Below are 20,919 nucleotides of genomic sequence, written 5' to 3' on the forward strand. Positions count from 1 at the left end.
TCTCTGCCAAGCCGCCCTCCCTGAAGTTCCCAAAACAAGAAGCCCTGAGTAGAAACACGTGCTGCCTGCAAATTGGACATAGCTATAGGCACGTCACTCAGACAAATAAAACAGCCCCTAAAGGCTTCCTCGTGCTTCGAACAGACTGCAGCTCAGAATGTCACAGAGCTCTACGACATTTCAATTAGGGAGTTCTGCGTCTGAAATTTTTGGTAATTTTCTGACACCAACATACTGTCCACACCCACTTTCCACAGTAATTGGTCAGGTGTGCAATGTGCAGGGTTTCGGTTGGTTTGAAAATTTGAAAATGTTTTGCAGAAATTCTCGAATGTTGTTTGCCAGCCACCAGTAAACATCAGAAAAGAACAAAGGCCAGTTTACAGTTTGGCGATGTATGACCATTGCCACTGGCGATTATCACATTTTGCTTAATAGTCGGTCACAACGACTTGTAGTTTATACTGAATGACGGGTGATTTGTCTTCATCACTATCATGTGCCCATTGCTGAGATTTAATTTGTATTGAACTTTGACCCCATCGCTGGCTCAGTTGTCATGATAATATTGACAATGTAGTCCGACCAGGTGGACTACAAACATGGCATTAATGTTTCCCACTTCAATGCTTTCTAATCGGTTACATCTTTATACATTTTAAAAGTGTAAAAGAGATAATGGAATGTTGGCGAAAATTTAGCGCTATCCATTAGCTGATAATACATCGCCTAACTGTAAACTGTTCTGAAAAAGCTGAACTACACTGTTAACATGAAACCCTGAAGAAAAGCAGTGAGTGTGCTCGCCAGTATGCGCATTTGTATGACTTATTTGTTATTATTGCGCATTGCAATTATTAAAGAGAACACAGAAGTCACTGGTAAATGGTAAATGGACTGCATTTATATAGCGCTTTTATCCAAAGCGCTTTACAATTGATGCCTCTCATTCGCCAGAGCAGTTGGGGGTTAGGGGTTAGGTGTCTTGCTCAAGGACACTTCGACATGCCCAGGGCGGGGTTTGAACCGGCAACCCTCCGACTGCCAGACAATCGGTCTTACCTCCTGAGCTATGTCGCCCCTGAATTCTTGGATAAAACCCCACCCCTCTCTATGACGGACAGCTACTAGCTCTACCTTTGAGTTTAGGGAAGTTATTAACAACACACTGCCCAATGTGATCAGATAATGTTCTGTACAAACCAATTCATTTGAAGCATGTGGAAAACTTCGGACTTCGGACAGGAGTTTTTTTTTTAAATTCTGCCAAATCACTTGCGCAAATTGAAGCCAGCATCTGGATCGACATCACCCGTTTCCCAAGCTGTTGTAAGTCCATGTAATCACTTCAAACTGGCTGCCAGGTAAGGAGAGCAGAAAGCGTACACATGGTAAACTCACATGAGTAATATCCACATAAATCACAAGAGATCCTGTTGTAGCCAGGCTTCCCGGAGAAATGTGGCTTGAGCTGCAGGCAGCCAATGGCCCTGAAACAGTATAACATGGGCAGCAGTCCAGGTGCCATGACTTGGTAACAACATTTTCTGTGAATGCTGGGGTCTTGTATATTGTGCTTGGCGAACCCTACATTTTGTGCTGCAAGGCACTCTTTCTCGATTAGAGGTGACATGAACCAACACCGCCAAGATTAAGTCATTTCCAGAAGCCTGTCACTATAGTCATCCATTTGCCTGAGGTTAACGGTGCTCCTTTCCTCCCTATCCCTCTCTACGAGCAGTCTGCAGTGATGTCCGCTGCCTTTGCCAAGTTTCACCCCAACCTGGTGGTGGGGGGCACCTACTCTGGCCAAATTGTGCTCTGGGACAACCGCAGTAACAAGAGGACCCCTGTCCAGAGGACCCCGCTGTCTGCTGCTGCACACACGGTATTCTTACATCACCTGGTTTCACACACTGCTCCATGTCACATTCAAAGTGAATGATAAACTGATGAACTATTGGCACTTTGATTTCCAAGCCTGTCCATGTATAGCACTTAAATAGTTATGAGTATCACTGGGATGCATGTAAACAAAAGGAATTTTGATTTACAAAATACTAGTGTCATTTTGAGGTTCATGTACTTGTACTGTACATCCAATCAAACTTTCTATGGATTACATTTTAAAAATAATTTCTTCAGACAATGAAATTTCAGTATTTAATGTGCAGTATTAGCTACTTTATCAAAGAGAAGCCATTAATGCTGGGTTGGGGGTTGGAGAAACTGGGTAGCAGCGAACCTCCTGCAAAAGTGTGACTGCATGCATTCCTCTGGCCCTGTACAGCACCCTGTGTACTGTGTCAATGTGGTGGGCACACAGAATGCACACAACCTGATCAGCATTTCCACTGATGGCAAGATGTGCTCCTGGAGCCTTGACATGCTGTCCCAGCCGCAGGTACCACCCCGATGCCCCCGCCCCGCCCCACCTTGCCCTGCCTCTCTCACTGGGTCACCCAATGTGTCAGGCTAATCCAGCAGTGTCACATAAGCTCTAAAGCGTCAGAGTTGGATTGCTTCGGGTTTCAGTTATACTGCAGAAAAAAAATGTTTCCTCCCTTTTTCCCCCCTCTTTTGAGGTTTGTAATGTAGGGGTTCCATTCCATCAGTGGAAAACAACAGTGTCAAATGTTAATTATTTATGAAGTGCCTGCAGAATTTAAATTGAGCATTTTTAATGCGTCCAGTGAATTCTTAAGTGCGGGGAAGTGCGTGCTTTCATGCTGTGGGTGGGAGAGCTGGGCCTGAATTTCACTCCTCTACTCTCACCCCAATCTCCCCGCCCTCCACCCCACAGGACAGCCTGGAACTGGTGTTCAAGCAGTCCAAAGCTGTGGCCGTCACCTCCATGTCCTTTCCCCTCGGAGACGTCAACAACTTTGTGGTGGGGAGCGAGGATGGGTCCGTGTATACTGCGTGCCGCCATGGAAGGTATGCCCACAGGCTCCTCCCCCAAAACATCAGCACCCCGTGGCTTCTCACGGGACGTCCAGAGAAAAGGGGCCGAGTCAAAATAGGAAGTCATACAAAACTAACATGAAGGGTCCCCCAGATGGCAGGTCCTGTTGAAATATTACATTACATTACATGTATTTAGCAGACACTTTTATCCAAAGCGACGTACAAAAGTGCATATCAAGGTCATTGGAACAACTACGAAACACAGGTTCGATAAGGTACAATACTCATTTTGTACAGTTATTCATAGCCAAGAACAGTCCAGTTCACGCAGTGAACATTATTCTGACCTAATTTACAGTTGAGGCCAAATGTTTACATACACCTAGGCTAAAGATATTCAAACTCAGTTTTTCAGGACTCAGCACATTTCATGTTGCCTTAATTTACTTGCTAAAAGAAATGTATGGTATCTGCTTTGTTAACATCAGAGGTCATTTAAAAACAATCGATTAGAGACATATTTATCCATCCATCCATCCATTATCTATACCCGTTTATCCTGAGGAGGGTCGCGGGGGGTGCTGGAGCCTATTCCAGCGTGCATTGGGCGAGAGGCAGGAATACACCCTGGACAGGCCGCCAATCTATCGCAGAAGACAGATTTAATTCACTATATTTTCACTATACAGAATTCCAGTGGGTCAAAAGTTTACACCAAGTTGACTGTCTCTTTAAACAGTTTGGAATATTCCAGAAATTGATGTAATGACTTTTTAGAAGATTCTGATTGGCCAATTGTCGTTAATTGGGAGTTAATTGGCTGTATTTAAGGGCCTACCTATAGAGCCACTGCCTTTTTGCCCTTGATGCCATGGGAAAATCCAAGCAACTCAGCCAAGACCTCAGAAAAGATATTGTGGACCTCCATAAGTCCAGTTCCTCCTTAGGAGCAATTTACATTACATTACATTACATTCATTTGGCAGACGCTTTTATCCAAAGCGACGTACAAAAGTGCATTTTCATGATCGTAGACAACTGCTGAACACGGGTTCAGTAAGGTACAATTACTTATTTTGTACAGCTATTTCTAGCCGAGAACAATGAACACTATCCTGGTCTAGCATCTGCAAAGCCAACTAGGCAGAAGAATAAGCTACAGTATTAGGACAAATACAATTTACCAAGAAGTGCAGGGATGGGGCAACATGTAACAAGTGACAGGAAAAAGGGTATTTTTTATTTTATTTTATTTATATTTATACAGCGTGGTGGTGGTTAGTCTAGGTATAGTCTGAAGAGATGAGTCTTCAGGCCACGGCGGAAGATGGATAGTGAGGGGGAGGTTCGGAGAGGGACGGGGAGTTCGTTCTACCACTGGGGAGCTAGGGTGGAGAAGCTCTGTGATCCCTTTGGGCGGGTGGGAGGGGTTACAAGACGCCCTGCTGCCGCAGAGCAGAGTGGTCGAGCAGGCACATAGAATTGAGTCATGTCCTGCAAGTAGATGGGGGCTGTCCTGTTGGCGGCAGTGTAGGCAAGGGTCAGGGCTTTGAATCGGATCCTGGCAGCGACCGGTAGCCAGTGAAGTGATCGCAGCAGAGGGGTGACGTGGGAGAATTTGGGGAGGTTGTAGATGAGTCGGGCAGCGGCATTCTGAATCATCTGTAGTGGCTGTATGGCACAAGCTGGCAGGTTTGCAAGGAGAGAGTTGCAGTAATCAAGGCGAGAGGTCACCGTAGCCTGGACGAGCAGCTGGGTGGAGTGCGTTGTCAGGTATGGTCGAATTCTCCTGATGTTGTACAGGAGGAATCTGCAGGACCGTGATGTTGCCTTGATGTGCTCCTTGAGGTCCAGTTGGTCATCCAGGACCACCCCCAAGCTCTTGGCAGAGTGAGAGGCAGTCACTGTGGTGCCATCAACCGCAAGTCAACTACAGATATTCTCAGCTAACGCAAAACTAAGCTTGCTGACTAGCAACAGTTGAGACAAGTTTTTAAAAGATTACCTAAATTACACACAACTATGTTCTCTAACTAGCAACAGCAGAAACAAATCAAGTTAAGATACGCTTATCTGAATCGCGGGTACGGCAGAAGCGACGACTCAATCAGATGCACACTAATGAACCACAGATGAACACCACTTAAATAGTACCAGGTGAAGCTACTCGAAATTAGCTCAACAATACGGGGCAATTAAACACCAACCCCCACACACAGTTTCACTAACGCCTTTAACTAACTAACAACAGCAAGTCAACTACAGATATTCTCAGCTAACGCACAACTAAGCTTGCTGACTAGCAACAGTTGAGACAAGTTTTTAAAAGGTTACCTAAATTACACACAACTATGTTCTCTAACTAGCAACAGCAGAAACAAATCAAGTTAAGATACGCTTATCTGAATCGCAGGTACGGCAGAAGCGACGACACAATCAGATGCACACTAATGAACCACAGATGAACACCACTTAAATAGCACCAGGTGAAACTACTCGAAATTAGCTCAACAATACGGGGCAATTAAACACCAACCCCCACACACAGTTTCACTAACGCCTTTAACTAACTAACAACAGCAAGTCAACTACAGATATTCTCAGCTAACGCACAACTAAGCTTGCTGACTAGCAACAGTTGAGACAAGTTTTTAAAAGATTACCTAAATTACACACAACTATGTTCTCTAACTAGCAACAGCAGAAACAAATCAAGTTAAGATACGCTTATCTGAATCGCGGGTACGGCAGAAGCGACGACACAATCAGATGCACACTTTCCAAACAACTGAAGGTACCATGAGCATCTGTTCAAACAATTATATGCAAATATAAAAATCTTGGGACCACACAGACTCTGCATCGTTCAGCAAGGAGGCGCAAATTAACTCCCAGGGCTGAAAATTTGCTCCGAAAGGTTCAACTGAACCCCAAGACAACAACAAATGAACTGGTGAAGGAGTTGGAGGCATCAGATACCAAAGTATCTATATCTACCATTAAGACAATTTTACATTGGTATAGCCTGAAAGGCTGTTGCGCAAGGAAGAAGCCCCTACTCCAAGACCGGTGTAAAAAAGCCAAAATTAAGTTTGCAGGTGATCACCAGGACGAATACCTAGTCTTTTTGAGGAGTGTTCTCTGGTCAGATGAAACAGAAATTGCACTGTTTGGCCATAATGATCATCACTTTGTATGGAGGAAAAAGGGTGAAGCTTTTAATCTGAAAAACACCATCCCAACTGTGAAGCATGGGGGTGGTAGCATCATGTTGTGGGGGTGTTTTGCTGGAAAAGGGACTGGTGCACTTCTGAAAATAGATGGCATCATGAGGAAGGAGGACTATCTAGAAATACTGAAACAACAACTCAAAACATCAACTAGAAAGTTAAAACTTGGTTGCAACTGGGTCTTCCAGCAGGACAATGATCCTAAGCATACAAAATGGATTAAAGAAAACAAAGTGAAAGTATTGGAGTGGCCATCACAAAGCAGCTGGGTGGAGTGCATAGTTAGGTATGGTCGAATTCTCCTGATGTTGTACAGGAGGAATCTGCAGGACCGTGATGTTGCCTTGATGTGCTCCTTGAGGACCAGCTGGTCACCCAGGACCACCTCCAAGCTCTTTTCAGAGTGAGAGGCAGTCACTGTGGTGCCATCAACCGTGATTGAGAGCTTACATAGTAGGGAGGTCTTGTATGGGAAGAACAGCAGCTCGGTTTTGTTGAGGGTGGTGGCTGGCCATCCAGGTTGAGATGTCAGCCAGGCAGGAAGATATTTTATCATTAACCTGTAAAGCAGAGGGGGCGGAAAGAGAAGAAGTGTTGTGTGTCGTCTGCATAACAGTGATAGGAGAAGCTGTGTGAATTAAGAACTGAACCAAGAGATTTGGTGTATGTGGAGAACAGCAGTGGACCCAGTACAGATCCCTGTGGTACTGTAACTAAGGGATGAGGAGCAGAGGCAGACCCCATCTAGATGACCTGGTAGGTCATATCTGCAAGATAGGAAGCAAACCAAGACAGGGCAGTCCCAGAAATGCCCATCTCAACCAAGGTGGAGAGGAGTAGAGTAGTTTGTGGTTGACTGTGTCGAATGCTTCAGGCAGGTCTAAGAGGATCAGGATAGAGGAGAGGCATGAGGCTCTTGCAGTGGCGAGTGCCTCCGTCACAGCTAGGAAGGCAGTCTATGTTGAGTCCCCGGTTCATAAGCCAGACTGGTGAGGGTCTAGCAGGTTGTTCTGATGGAAACACTAGTAGTAGTGACATTCCACGTGTTCTGGCATCTACTTCTGACAGTGGCCAGGAGTCCTGTGGGGCTGCTCATGATTGGTCAGTAGCATCACCCATGGAAGATTGGCAGGGTATCGTTGGCTATTTCTACACCTCTGGCAGATTGGGTGCCTGGGCATGTGACCCAATCCTCTGACGTGAGGGCTGCACAACAGCTCAGCTTGTTGAATAGAGTGAAAAGTAATGGGATCCTGAGAGGGGAGGATCCCCATTCCCATTAAAAATTAAAAATCAAAATTAATTGCTATTTAATCCGGACCGCCTACTGTGCCTGGCAGGACTGCGGGGTGACACACAATCCCTAATCGACAGTGGAGGCTGCAATGAGTATTGGACAAAAAGGGGGAAAGGCATTTAATAGAATCCCAGTCACATCTAAAAGCCTGCAGCTTTCTTCATTAATTTGGGAGAACCCAGAAAAGGACCCATTATCTTCTGCAGTCAGTCTCTGCTTTGTTTCACTGCACAGTCCACCAGTTGAATTGCATAGTCATTCTGTTAGAGGAGTACATGCAGGCAGCCTGCAGGTGCCCAATCAACTAGTACCTCTCTGTGAAATGGGGATAACCCTGCCGACTAACATTCTTCCCTCCCTGTAACACCATTACATGCCGCCTGCCCACATTTTCATCTTCATGGTTTATGAAACCTGCATCCTAATCCACTTCCGCACCCTCTCCTGTTGATAGTCTAAATACACCAAGAATTATGTGGAATAAAATTTAATCAGTACATGCCAATGATTCAGATATTTTGAAATGGAGTGAAAAGCTGGACTAGTTAAATGGATATTGCACATGATGCTCAGGATAGCTTGTTGAGGAGAAACCATGCTTTTCCAGTGAATTTATAAACAATGAAATTATCACAATGCACAAAGCTCATGCTGATACCTTGACAAGCCTTTTCCCTGCATGATCCCTGGTGCTGAAGTGAGTTCTACCTTCTGGTTTTCTCCAGCAGGATTTTGTATTTCTCCTCTGGCTCAAATGAATAGCTAGGGCAGACGGGACCACCAGTATTCTGACAAATAGTTACCTCAGAATTGACTGTCAGACTAATCTAAAAAAAAATAGTGCTACCAGCCCAGGTTGTGCTACATTAGCTGTAGTGTACAAGAGCCCAGCATCATTTTGCTGTGTGTATTGTTGTTTTATGCTCAAATCCCAACCAATGTCCTTTATCTCCATTTAAACTCAGTCCATCTTAAAGGAGCATGGAATAGCCCTGCTGCATGTATCAACTGTATTTGAAATGTATCACATTGGTTTCAAACCAGTCTTTTTTACCATGCAACAGTTGCAAAGGATTTCATAATTAAATGCTGTTCAGTGTTTTCCTCTGTGAAGTGCATGCTCTAGTCTAAATTCACAAGTTGAACTCGTGCTACAATCCAGTTGATAGTGTGCTAATTCCATTCATCACGCTGGTTGGTGAGGAATGCAGGAGTGTGGCTGTTTTGCTTGGTTTTTCATTGGATGTTTAATTCCATAACTGAGTTACAGATTTCCCATTTCATTTACAATGGAACCCTCATCCCGGCTGATAATGTACAATCTTTGCTTGTCTTGTGCATTTACTTTCTGAGCGATTATTGGAAGGAGAACTCAGAGGGCACGCAGACCATGTTGTCTCCCCAGGCCCTCCGAGCGACCTTGCCGGGTTTGAAAGCAACTCCTTGCTTTCCATCTCAGATCTTAGGGGCCCCAAATTTATCAATCCAGAATAACCTGCCCACACATCAGTGGTGTGCAGCTGGGTCTGACTTTGCATGCCATGAGGTTTTGACGTACTTTCTCCCACACCACCATTTTTTTTTTTTAAGTGCTCAGTTTGGTATAGAGCTGGTTTTTCTTTGCCTTGGACATTATTAGTTGCTAACTTGCCTGTATAAATCCTTGATTGAACTTGACTTTAATAAAATATGCCATGCTAAAAATAATTTCAGGTCTTGTGAAGAGATGTTGTGAAACACTACTGGCAGGGCATAAGAAGGCAGCAGTTCACAAAGCGGGAGTGTGTTTTGCCATGATAATGTGCGTTGTGTATAAGCTGGGACATGAGCCAAGATGGGATCAGTGAGAGCTGTGTTTTCTTGCACATAAACATGTTAAATGGATTGGTGCTACATTTAATGTGTTTATAGGAAGACCTACGACCTGAGGGGCAATGTTAAGGGGTGTGCCGTCTTGTCTACCGCAAAGCGGGGTTCAGCTCAGCAGTCAAACATCCTAACGGGTACGCATTTGGTTTGTCGTCTCTTACAGCAAAGCGGGGATCAGCGAGATGTTTGAGGGGCACCACGGGCCCATTACGGGGATCCACTGTCACACTGCCGTAGGCCCCATTGACTTCTCCCACCTCTTTGCCACCTCTTCCTTTGACTGGACCGTCAAGCTCTGGAGCACCAAGGTACTGTTGGAAATCCGCACCCCACTCCAAACCACAGATGCCAGTGTGTACAGCACTGTCTCAGTACTCTCCCCTGCCTGTCCCCTTCAGAACTAGGACTACAACCCATTGTATTGTATTTTATAAAGCAAGCCTACGCAGCCTTTTGTTATTGAACCATGCCTGCTCTTTTCCTCTCCCTCCCTTTCTGTTGCTGTATTTGTCCGGCTCTGAATTGGGATACTGACTTCATGTGTGGGCAGTTTTTTGTCTGCCTGAGTATGTGTCTATCTTGGTGGGCCCTGGTGATGTAACTGTCCTATGACAACTTGTTTATGGCTCCTTTGCTTCTCTTGCCTGCAGAACAACAAGCCACTGTACTCGTTTGAGGACAACTCGGACTATGTTTATGATGTCATGTGGTCCCCCACCCACCCTGCCCTGTTTGCCTGTGTGGACGGAGTGGGCCACCTTGACTTGTGGAACCTCAACAACGACACAGAGGTACAGTAAACAGACACAGACGCTGTCATTACTGTTGTGACACTGTTGCTTCACAGAGAGAAACCAAGAAAATGATTCAGTGCTTATTCTTGTGGAGTCTGCAGTGTGGAGGAGCCAAATTGAACAGGCCATTACCGAGGCCTAGTTCTGTTACTGACCACCCTGAGATCAGTACTGTTCAACTTGATGTTGTGTTTCAGATTTTCTCATAGCTAATAGTGTATTTCCTGGAATAGTCACACACCACCTGGGAAATGGCAGGTGTAGTAGTTTACTGTTTTCAGGTCAGTTCAGTGCCCTGGCAATATGCTAGTGCCAGTATAAAAATGGTAGAATCAATAACGATTTGTCCAATGTGCATTTACAATGCTGTGTATTTGCTCAGATTCATATTTGAAGGATTTTTTTTACTGGACAGCCCACTTAAGAATTGCCAGCTAGTTGATTACACTTTTTTTTAACAAATAGGCGCTTTATTGAAAGAATCATTTTAATATTTCTGTAGCAAACTCTCCAGACTGAAATGGCAGTTATTTGGGAAAGGCTGGGGACTGGTTTTCCCAGGCACAGGGGGCTTATCTGATGGAAGTGCACTGTCATTGAAGGTTCCCACGGCCAGCATCACGGTGGAGGGAAACCCGGCTCTGAACCGGGTCCGTTGGGCCCAATCCGGGAGAGAAATTGCTGTGGGCGACTCTGATGGGCAGATCCTTATCTATGATGTTGGAGAGGTGAGCAGGGCTTACGTTCGAGAACTTGTGTAGTTTGATCTCACCTGCTGCTGAAGTTACAAGGAATTCAAGGACATTACACAAAGTTTTACGCTGAAATTAGATTAAATTAAAATGAATCAATGAAAAGGCAAAGTGCTCTCAACCATTGCACTATTCTCAAGCCACTATATATTACATTGTTCTGAGGAATGTTTTTCCCAAACCAAGACTGAAGAACACGAAGCAGGACTGAAGCAAACAGAGGTTGAGCGCTGTTGGTGTAAAGGCGAGATTTGTCTATTTAAGGTTCTAGTTTCTCCAAGCCCACTAGTGAGTGCAATTAACTTCCTGTCAGGGTAGGGTCCTCCCCTAAGGATGGTGTGTTTAGTGTGCATCAGCTACACCATTGATGGTTGTACCCAAAGATACAGGACGATTGTAGCCCTTGATCTCTCGAGGCAAGGGGTCGAGTCCCCGTGAGAATTAGGGAAAATTGCCTGTGATCCTGTAACCCCAGAGTGAAGCCGCTGCAGATCGTCAAAAAATAATTACAGCGAGTTCGAAGCAGAAGATAAAGGGCATGATGAATATTTACACTTGCTTACTCTGCAAATGATTGTCTTATTTACAGCAAATTGCTGTTCCCCGGAGTGACGAGTGGACCCGTTTCGGCCGCACACTGGCGGAGATCAACGAGAACCGCGACGATGCAGAGGAGCTGGCCGCTCAGCACTTGTCAGCCTGATTGCCTCAAACGGCGGTATAGGGACCTGCTTTCAGTTTCCAACTCGATTGTACGTTTTACTATGGGGTGACACTGACGTTAATGTCAGCAGCAGTCAAGAGCATTTATCTTTCTCTCTTTTTGTGGCAGCAAAAACCAGTCAAACCAGATATGCAAATCTTGTTTTTTAATCCTCGTATTTGGGGCCACAGCCATATTTCTGTCGGCTTGCTAATGCGCAGGTTACTAAAAAAAAAAAAAAAAAACCTTTTTGGGAAAGGCTTGGCGAGCAACCTCAAACTGCAAACACAATCAAAAAATGGGCTCGTACTCTGACTTGTAATGACTTCTGGAAAAGAACCCAAAGCCTTAAAGCTCACATGCGTCACATTCAGTGAGAACATCCGTATCGCTGCACTCCAGCCACATTCCGATGCAGTGCCACTCAGTCCTTACATGATGCACCCCTTTCTGCCATATGACACCCAATCCATAACCGCTGTTCGCTACCAGTGCTTCTGGGTCTCTGGAAATATAGTAGTTTAATCATTAATTCATTATGTGCGGAACTGTAGTGTTCTTATCGAATAACCTAAATTGTTATTAGTCCTAGCACTCATTGGTAATATACTACTTGAATGAAAACTATCTTTTAAAAAAGCAGCTTTTCTTTTCTTGCTTCTGAAGGCTCATGTACACTACTTTCTACTATTGTTTCCTGAACCGAATGAAGTTGTTTCACTCGTCTCCATGGACAGTTTAAACGCAAGTAACCTTTTGATCAGAACCTCACTGGGACTAGAGATAAAAAGTGAGATATTTCCCACATATGGTATGTATTTTACAAATGTTTGCAATCCGCATTTAAAATGAATTCATTAACGTGTATGAATCCCCCTTTCACAGACTTGTTTTAAACCTTTTGTGCCCGCCCCTGTTGTGTAACCAAGAGCAGGACATTCTTTCCACACATCAAATTAAACCCATGATTTATTTCAATAAAATACAAGAATTAAATGCATTAAATTATTTACTAAGATTCTGATCATGATTTTTTTGTTTTCTTTTCAATAAAACACTTTGAAAACATCTGTACACCATATGAAGCTACTATGTTTGATTGCAGAGATGCCCCCGACATGGAAGCATCACTGGTGAAAGTCACTACGTTTTTTAGGCTCAACTCAGTCATGTCTCTGTACAGAGATGTACAATATGTACAGTAACACTGTGCAAGCTACACAAAGCAAATCGTCAAAGCACTATTCATGCAGCGGGTTAAATAAAAAAAGCGCTTCTGAATGGCCAGAAATGAAACCCATAACGTGAGCTTCATTCTAGCCAATGGTTTTAAATGGGAGGGGAAAATCACGCATAAATGTTTTAAGTGGACGATTGGCTCACAAAGCATGCAGCCAGTCGGGATCCAGCACTTGTGAAAGGACAGTCTTAAGAGCCCTGCGGCTCCTCCTTGGGAGCGGGTGGCTGAATCGTCACCACGCCTGACGACTTGAACTTGGGAAGGTGCAGACCAAACTTGTTCTCCACTCCTGCGAACGTTGCCGCGGCCAGTCTGTACCCTCCCACATGATCGGGGCTGGGAGGAGGAAGCTCTGAGATTCTGGACTTGGGAGTCGGCTCTGAGCCGGCAGGGCGGCTGGGGAAGGAGGAGATGAGGTTAAATGTGACTTGACACAAGTCAATCGATTTATCATTAAAGTATAAAGGGAAATATGATACAGGGTTTCTGCAGGTCCTTGAAAAGTCTTAAATAGTCTTAAATTAATATTTATATAAAAAGGGCCTTAAAAGGTATTAAATTCGTTTTTGAAAAGTCTTAAATATTTTTTGAGGCGATGTATTCCCAATCTGACTATACGGTGTGACTGAGTTTTGCCAAATGATAAACTGAAAGAAGACCAAATACGATAGAAACAATTTTTTTTTTAATGCGCAAGGATCCTTTTTAGGTCAGTTCGCAGTGCTTCTACATTACCAGGCAACGTTGAAGGCAACCTAAACAGTTCTACAGTCCTACTGTCAGTAGGAGCGATTCTGACAGGACGACTTTTTTCCTTTCTGCTAAATTACGGATTCAGTCAAGCGAGGTAACAATCTGCGTTCTCTGTAAGATAGCCAAGCTAGCAAACTAATGGCTTCATGGGTAAATGCAAGTTTAACGATAAATGGCTTGCTTGAGAAAAGCTCTCTGAGAATACTCTCAACGTGGTTAAAACCCGTGCCCGTAAATGTCTCCGAAGCCCGATACAGTACCTATATGTCGCAAATGTTTCAAGCTTGGTACAATGGGATTCAGGGTAGTAGAATCCCATATGCAAAGCGAGAAGCACAAACAGTATTGAAGAGCACGCCAGCAGACTCCAATTGCTTCATCCTGCACAGTTTACACAGCTAACGTTACTTGCTAGGCAAATGTATTTATTTCTTATTTCACTGTAATAATCATTTGTCCTTAAACTCAAGTAATTAGTGTCGTTTTGCCTTAATGTTGATTTAGAACTGCATTCATCAAAAGTTTGAATGTAAATTTATTAGATGTTTGTATGTTTTTGTGTTAAATCTATGTACTTGATACTTTAAAGGATGTTTTTTTTTTCTCCAAGTATAACTACAAATTAATTGTAAATCTAATCTACACATTTATGTTCCCATTTACGATCAAATTTTTACTTGAATGAGGCCCAAATGAGTGCTATTTTCAGGCTCTTAATCCAGTGCGCTGAGACAGGTTGTGGCGAATATGTGGCATGGAATAGAATGCTCTGAGTCCACTCATGCAGTAGACTCAGAGCATTCCATTCCATATTCCATGCCACATTTTCGCTCCCTTTCAAGAGCATCCGGTGGTTTGTGAAATACCAAAACCACTTCTGCTAGCTTCATTCTTGACAATATTACATACTCAGTTGAGAACAGTGTATCTTTCACTTTTCATGTTTATTTTTGTCGCTAGTTTGGTCTTAAATTTCATTCTAGGTGGCATGAAAAATGTCTTAAGTCTTAAATTTAACTTCCTGACACCTGCAGACACCCTGTGATATAGAACAATACATATAGTACAAAATGTACTTACTGTCCTCCAAAATCAATGTAGAACCATCTCTGCAAGAGTTCATAGGTAACTAGGGTGACTGCAAACTGAGGTGAGGACCTGCACACGCGGGCTGTGGGCAGGAGAGAGCAGAGAAATTACTAACGCTGCCAATTTGAGGTTTCTCAAATGGCTGGCAACACCTTGGCTGTAGCAGTCACGTTTCTTTTTGGAGTCACGGAGCCCCTTGGCACCTACCTCCAGCTCCTTTCCACAGGGCCCTGAAGCCCTCCTCATGCAGGATCTTTCTGAAGCAGTCCATGACTCCGGTGTACGTAGTCTGCCCGGCGCGGGCTGCCACCTGCAGTCTGGTCTTGATGACATCAGCAGGGGTTACCAGGGAGGCAGCTGGTACACCTGTGATTTTTTACAAAGCGAAAAAGAAAATTCTGCCATGTGTGAAGTTGTATGAGGCTGCATAAGGCAAGGCCTCAACATCTGAGAGAGGGAATCTGTGTGGGGAAAATGGTAGGTACCTGCAATGGCTCCGGCGGTCAGCAGCTGCAGTGGCCCCACCCTGCCCTGCTCATCTGCCAGCTCAGTCTTGGTGTGGGCATACACAGGGAAGTAGATTGCGGAGAAAGGGATGTCCCGCAGGAAACAGGCCTTTGCTCCCTTTGATAGAAACAAACCCCCGACCCCCGAAAAATTAATTCAGGAGCTACTTGCTTCACCTGGGTACAGAGCTACAGACCTTAACTTTAACAGACTCCCTGTGAAGCAGACAGGGGAGGGTGAGTGCTCCCAAACATTAACCAATGGAAACTAGACAATTTGATGACAGTGGACTTCCATTGGGTTGCATGTATAATTTTGAAATTCAAATGGCTTCTTGAATACAAAGTAATGGCAAAGCTGAACTTATGTTTTTTTTAATTTATTTACAGAACTATCCATACAGATCTGACTCTTGCCTATAGATCAAACCTGCAACCTATTGATATAATTTGTACGAGATACACTATATGACCAAAAGTATCTGGACACCCCTTGGTCTGGGGCTGTTTTTCATGGGTTGGGCTATGCCCCTAATGCCTAGTGTACACTACACGACTTTTAAAAATCCTAACAAAATCGTAGCAGTGGAGGGCATCTCACACTGCCTTCCCTAAAAATCACTGGTATTTTAATCCTAGAGACACTCACACAACACAATGGACAAAAGACTGGTAATCACAGGGGGTCACACTACAAGATTCAAGATTGTAATGAACTAGATCTCCGTGTGCTGTGTTTGTGTATCACACACTACACGAACCATGCCTAAAGATAAAAAACAAACCAATTTGATATTCTCGCCAGAGTCGTAGGGGAGCTTAAGACTGGATCGGGTGAGTCTCTGACCATGTCACATTAGAATACTGTTGGTCATAGGTGTGCGCACCGATCAAGCAAAGACTGGGGATTTTTGTAGAAAATTTGTCTGTGACTACAAAATCCTGGATAAAATTGTGTAGGGTGCACTAGACATTAGTTCCAGTGAAGGAAAATCTTAATGCAAGATTTTAACAGGGTTGAAAATCTTTAAACAATTCTGTGCTTACAACTTTGTGGCAACAGTTTGGGGAAGGCCTTTTCCTGTCTCAGCATGACAGTGCCCCCGGGCACACAGCAAAGTCCATATAGCAGTGGTTCTCAAACTCCCCAGGGGTTCCAGAAAGGGCCAGTGTGGGTGTACACACCTGATCCTGATTCTACTAATCAAGGTGCTTAGCAATGACTCTAGTGATTTATTAGTAGAACCACGTGTGCACCCACACTGGCCCTTTCTGGAACCCCAGCTCTAAAACATGAAAAGCACCTAATTAAGAAAAATTAACAGCTTGTTAAAATTCTGGGATTGCTGTTGAGGTTGGAATGAAAACCGGCATACACAGGGGTCCCCCAGGATTGAGTTTGAGAGCTACTGCCATATAGAAATGGTTTCGTCAAGATCAGTATGGAAGAACTTGACTGGCCTGCACAGAGCCGTGACCTCAACCCTATCCAACATCCTTGAGATCAGTTGGAAAGACAACTGTAAGCCAAAATCTTCCAATCAGTGCCTGACCTCACAAATGCTCTTCTGGCTGAATAGAAGCAAATCCCGGCAGCAGTGCTCCAACATCTAGCATAAAGCCTTCCCAGAAGAATGGAGATCGTTATAGCAGCAAAGGGTGGACCAACTCCATATTAACGAGTAGATGTTGGATGTCAGGTGTCCACAAACTTTTGGCCATGTAGAGTATGTTTGTCACCTGGGTCAAGGCAATGACTGAGAAGAATGAGAGTGTGTGCTGTGGTTCCAGGATAGGGAGACCCTGCTTTTGGAGGACCGGGCACAATGTGGTGGCACAGATCCCAGACACACAGTGAGACTACAATAATACACAGCCCTGCCTAGTTGCTTCAAGGGAAATTGTGATTTTAATAGGCACTGTATTGTCTGCTGCGTATTACTTGGAAAGCAGTGGAAGCAAGGATAATTCTCTCCTCTACCCTCAATTTGCCAGTACTTGCCAGCAGTGGTCTCTTGCTTGACAACCACTGTTTTGGTTTCTTGGGCAAGGGGCAATATGGCGGTCATGGTCAGTGAAGCATATAATCCACCAATTCCAGACAGTCCCTTTGACAGTACAGTACATAAACCAATTCTGTTAATCCAGTTGTGCAGCGCCTCTAGTGCGGATTTTCTCTCATATACTCCAGCCTCTCAGATAGGCACACCACTTACGCTTTTAATTTTTGATTAAAACAGACCGCTGAGTTATGTGAAAACCTAAAAGATTTTCAACGATACTGCATATACTTGTTCAGTGTAATGATACATTGCCATTACTGCATTACTTCAAGTGGTATTACTATCGAGTGAAACCGTATGACAATTATGAAAGTGTTTTACCACGCCTGGGGGGTTGTTGTTCACCCACCTTGTAGAGTCCGAAGAAACCCAGGTCGCGTACAACATTGAGGGCACTGACCCGGGGACCTGTGGTGATCTCTCCTGCAACCTGCAGACGGATCTTCACAATCTCAAGCGGGTTGGTGAAGATCACTTGGGAGCCTCCAGCCTATGGGTGGATGTGAGGGAGATAGGGAGAGGGGGCACCATATCACCGTCATGTTCTAATAAACTATTGAGTAGGAGGAAGCCATTTGTGAGACCCTTTTCAGTCTATGCCTAAACCTTGTGCCTTGACAGACTCAAACCTGAAATTTAAAAAATTGTTTTGCTCTGTCTTTCCATCTGTGTAGGTGTAAAATGTAAATGGCAAACACTTTTAGCCCTCCCCTCATCTGTTACATTTTGAAATAATAAAGTGGAGATTAACCCCCTTGTTAATCTGTGGGGTTACTGTCCAGTGATGTGAGGAGTACAGGTGGGAACATGCCCCAAAATTGAGTGTTCTAACCACTGCTCCCCAGAGTATCTCACCAACATGAGTGGAATTAATGGAGTGAAATCACAGTATTTGTTAATTCTCCAGATGGAGATCCAGGTCCACCAAAACAAAGGCACACATTTACAAAAGAAATTAAACCCACTAAGCATTTTAGAAAAAAATTACATTTTGAAGGAACCTGAAAGAGCATGTCCATTACCATAGGTAAGCATATTGATAGGCATCTAAAAGCGATTAAATAAGTACTTCTCAGCAGAGGGGATTTGGCCTTGATAAACATAGAACAAACAGGCCATTGAGAGAGGGCTACAGGGGTCAGATTTTGAACAGGCCTGGGGAGTGAGAGGGACCCACTATAACCTCTAACCCCAAAGCCCTCCTACTTCCCCATGCCCCCCCCCCCTCCCCAGGGGTGAACAGCCCGCCCCAGCACTGCCCCGTCTCCCTGACGCTGAATCACCCCGTCTGCACTGAGACAGTGCAGGGACGCCCTGGGGCACAGCCCAAGTGATTCATGCATTTATCACCAATACCCCCCCCCCCCCCAAAAAAAAGCGGGCACTGTCTCTATAAACATTCCAGGTCGTCTCCTTAAAAAAAATTTTTTTTTTTTTTTTTTTTTAAAGGCCTGGGGTGGGGTGGGGGTGGTATCCGGCCTTCTGAAGATCCGTTCATCAATCCTTCCTTCATTTCCCCTCTCATCTTTCCCAGTGGTGCATTTTAGTCTGGTGGACAGCACGGAGTATGTCCGCATGTATGCATTTTCAATAACCTGCTGCTATGTAGTGGGACCCAACATGATGACTGTGAAGCCTCACATCTCCTCAAATAATATGAATACTGAAATCTTTTTAGAACTAAAGATTGCATAACAGGGACTGAGGGGGGAAGAAGAATGATTTTAAGTGCTATTGTAAATCAAAGTTCTTCTCCTGTATTTATTGGTCTCCCGCGATGGTGCTGCCGAACTGCACGCTCACAGTCCAGCACAGCGGGGCCTCAGCAGATATATCTGCACCCCCTCAGGGGTCTCTTCCTCCAATTATCGCCTGCCAGAGGTTGCAACCTCCCAGACCCTGTTCTCTGCCTGTCAGCCTCTCCAGGCTGGGGGCCATTTGGTCTCTCGAGCAGAATTTGCTTTCCTTATAGTGCCAATGCTGCGATGCGACCAGCCTTAGTGGAGCTTTGCATGGTGAATTAGCTGGGGTAAAAATAGGCTGTTTGCAGGCGTCACACTTCAAATTGCTCATAATTAGTGGGTTCTGAGACCAAACAGCCTGTTTAAACAGAGGCATCACACTTTTTCTGGAACCGGAATAGGTTGTGGGAGGTCTGTCAACTTGCAGAAAACTTGACTTTCAACTGTTGATGTAATGTTCAAGACAGCTTCTGTAAACAGTGTAGTAATGCATGAAGACAAAAAATTTTTTTACACCTGCAAATACTGTAAAACATTTCAATAAAAGTAATAATAAAATATTACAAAACATTTAAAAGCAAATTAATTTAATTTTTTGAACACACAGCTTTGACTGGCGTCATGTTAAACAAAATGTTTGTAAATGTGGCAGGGGCCAAAAACAACTAACCAGTCTATAATATTTTAATCAAGACAAAAAAACCTTGGGTTCACTTCCTGTACATCCAACTCAATTAGGGTCAAGCAGGTTAGGCTGCTCCATTCTGCACTAGAATTAACTGAGCTGGCATATGCAAGGGGCCATTCAGGCTCTGCTCATTTACAAGGTCACCCACCTTGCATGCTAGACTTCCCCACCCCTCACCACCTTTCGATACTCACACATCCACCAGCTAGCACCTCAGCAAATAGCGGAATGGTGTCATCTTTAGTGGTGAACTTGTCTCTCACAAAGTCGTTCATCTGAAAAAATGAATGGCGATCAGACACCTGAGTTTGCCGCACTGCACAGTTCCATTATGTGTTCTGTATTAACGACTAGTGTTTTAGACCTGGAGGCAAACATCAAGGATCTCAATTTCTCTTTTGAGGGAAAAAAATGTTATGAATGAACCAGATGCTAAATGCCTCAAATGAAAACAAGTTGATTATGATGAAATCCGGACTTACTGTGAGTTTGATGGCTTTCTCAGGGGCAACACCTATAAGCTGTGGTAAGAGACCTGGGTGGGAAAAATTAAATAGTTTTCAGAATATTCTGGACTGGATATATCAATCATAAGAAGCACAATTCATTGAGTGATGAGTCATAGTTAATATGGGAGACGCCACTTCTATATAGAAAAAGAAAAAAGAAAGGTCAAATCAATTCAGAAATATTTAGATTATAATCTGCATGATCCCTTTCAAGTTGTTAGACCCCAAACCACAGTGTGTGCCTTCAGACACACAAAGCCAAAATGACACTGCCTGCTGTATACATTCAGTGGACTCAACCCTGTTAAAATCTTTGTGCTCCTGGAGGAACAGGCTCCACTGAACAGACAGATCTGTGTGGCTGTGGACAGGGAAAATGGCACTGGCGGCAGTAACGACTGCACTGTTTCACCGTCATTCATCGGGGTAGATAAACTTCTTAGGACTGATCATGGCTGGCAGCCAGAGAACATCAGTAGAAGGTGAGAGACCAGGGGAAGGCACAGAGGAGGAGACAGAAAGCGAACAGGAAAGAAGAATATAGGTGCAGAAGCAGCAGATGGCAGTATTAACTTCCATAATTTACAGGCCTGCATGTTTGAAACTACACACGAGCGCACACACATATTTTTCCTGTTAGTGAGTGGCCTATGCTTTGGAGACCACACATCTGCCACACGCTTTCTGTGCGCTTTTCTTTTGGTGCCATCTGTATTTCAGAAGAGCACAGCAATAATATTAATGACTAATAAAATTACAAAAAGGCTTGTTTTTTTA

At 44.2% G+C, this 20,919-nt stretch overlaps 2 protein-coding genes across 6 annotated transcripts in view; one reads left to right on the forward strand and one right to left on the reverse strand.

Annotated features, from left to right (window-relative positions):
• dync1i2a (dynein, cytoplasmic 1, intermediate chain 2a) overlaps window positions 1-12,576 on the forward strand; it is a 65,591-nt gene extending 53,015 nt beyond the window's left edge. For all 3 annotated transcript variants that reach the window (XM_064327174.1, XM_064327176.1, XM_064327175.1), the window contains 7 exons: window positions 1,742-1,888; window positions 2,291-2,404; window positions 2,804-2,937; window positions 9,467-9,611; window positions 9,954-10,094; window positions 10,700-10,825; window positions 11,439-12,576. In XM_064327174.1, the coding sequence (XP_064183244.1) occupies window positions 1,742-1,888; window positions 2,291-2,404; window positions 2,804-2,937; window positions 9,467-9,611; window positions 9,954-10,094; window positions 10,700-10,825; window positions 11,439-11,552 (921 nt within the window). In that variant the 3' untranslated portion in view covers window positions 11,553-12,576. The remainder of the gene's footprint in view (window positions 1-1,741; window positions 1,889-2,290; window positions 2,405-2,803; window positions 2,938-9,466; window positions 9,612-9,953; window positions 10,095-10,699; window positions 10,826-11,438) is intronic.
• The window catches only part of slc25a12 (solute carrier family 25 member 12), a 50,350-nt gene continuing 41,934 nt past the window's right edge, over window positions 12,504-20,919 (reverse strand). For all 3 annotated transcript variants that reach the window (XM_064327173.1, XM_064327172.1, XM_064327171.1), the window contains exons 12-18: window positions 20,116-20,168; window positions 19,828-19,908; window positions 17,553-17,693; window positions 15,120-15,258; window positions 14,842-15,000; window positions 14,626-14,716; window positions 12,504-13,188 (exon numbers count right to left, since the gene is read on the reverse strand). In XM_064327173.1, coding sequence (XP_064183243.1) covers window positions 12,981-13,188; window positions 14,626-14,716; window positions 14,842-15,000; window positions 15,120-15,258; window positions 17,553-17,693; window positions 19,828-19,908; window positions 20,116-20,168 — 872 coding nt within the window. In that variant the 3' untranslated portion in view covers window positions 12,504-12,980. The remainder of the gene's footprint in view (window positions 13,189-14,625; window positions 14,717-14,841; window positions 15,001-15,119; window positions 15,259-17,552; window positions 17,694-19,827; window positions 19,909-20,115; window positions 20,169-20,919) is intronic.

Source organism: Anguilla rostrata, chromosome 3 (genome assembly GCF_018555375.3).
Source record: "Anguilla rostrata isolate EN2019 chromosome 3, ASM1855537v3, whole genome shotgun sequence".
NCBI lineage: Eukaryota > Metazoa > Chordata > Actinopteri > Anguilliformes > Anguillidae > Anguilla > Anguilla rostrata.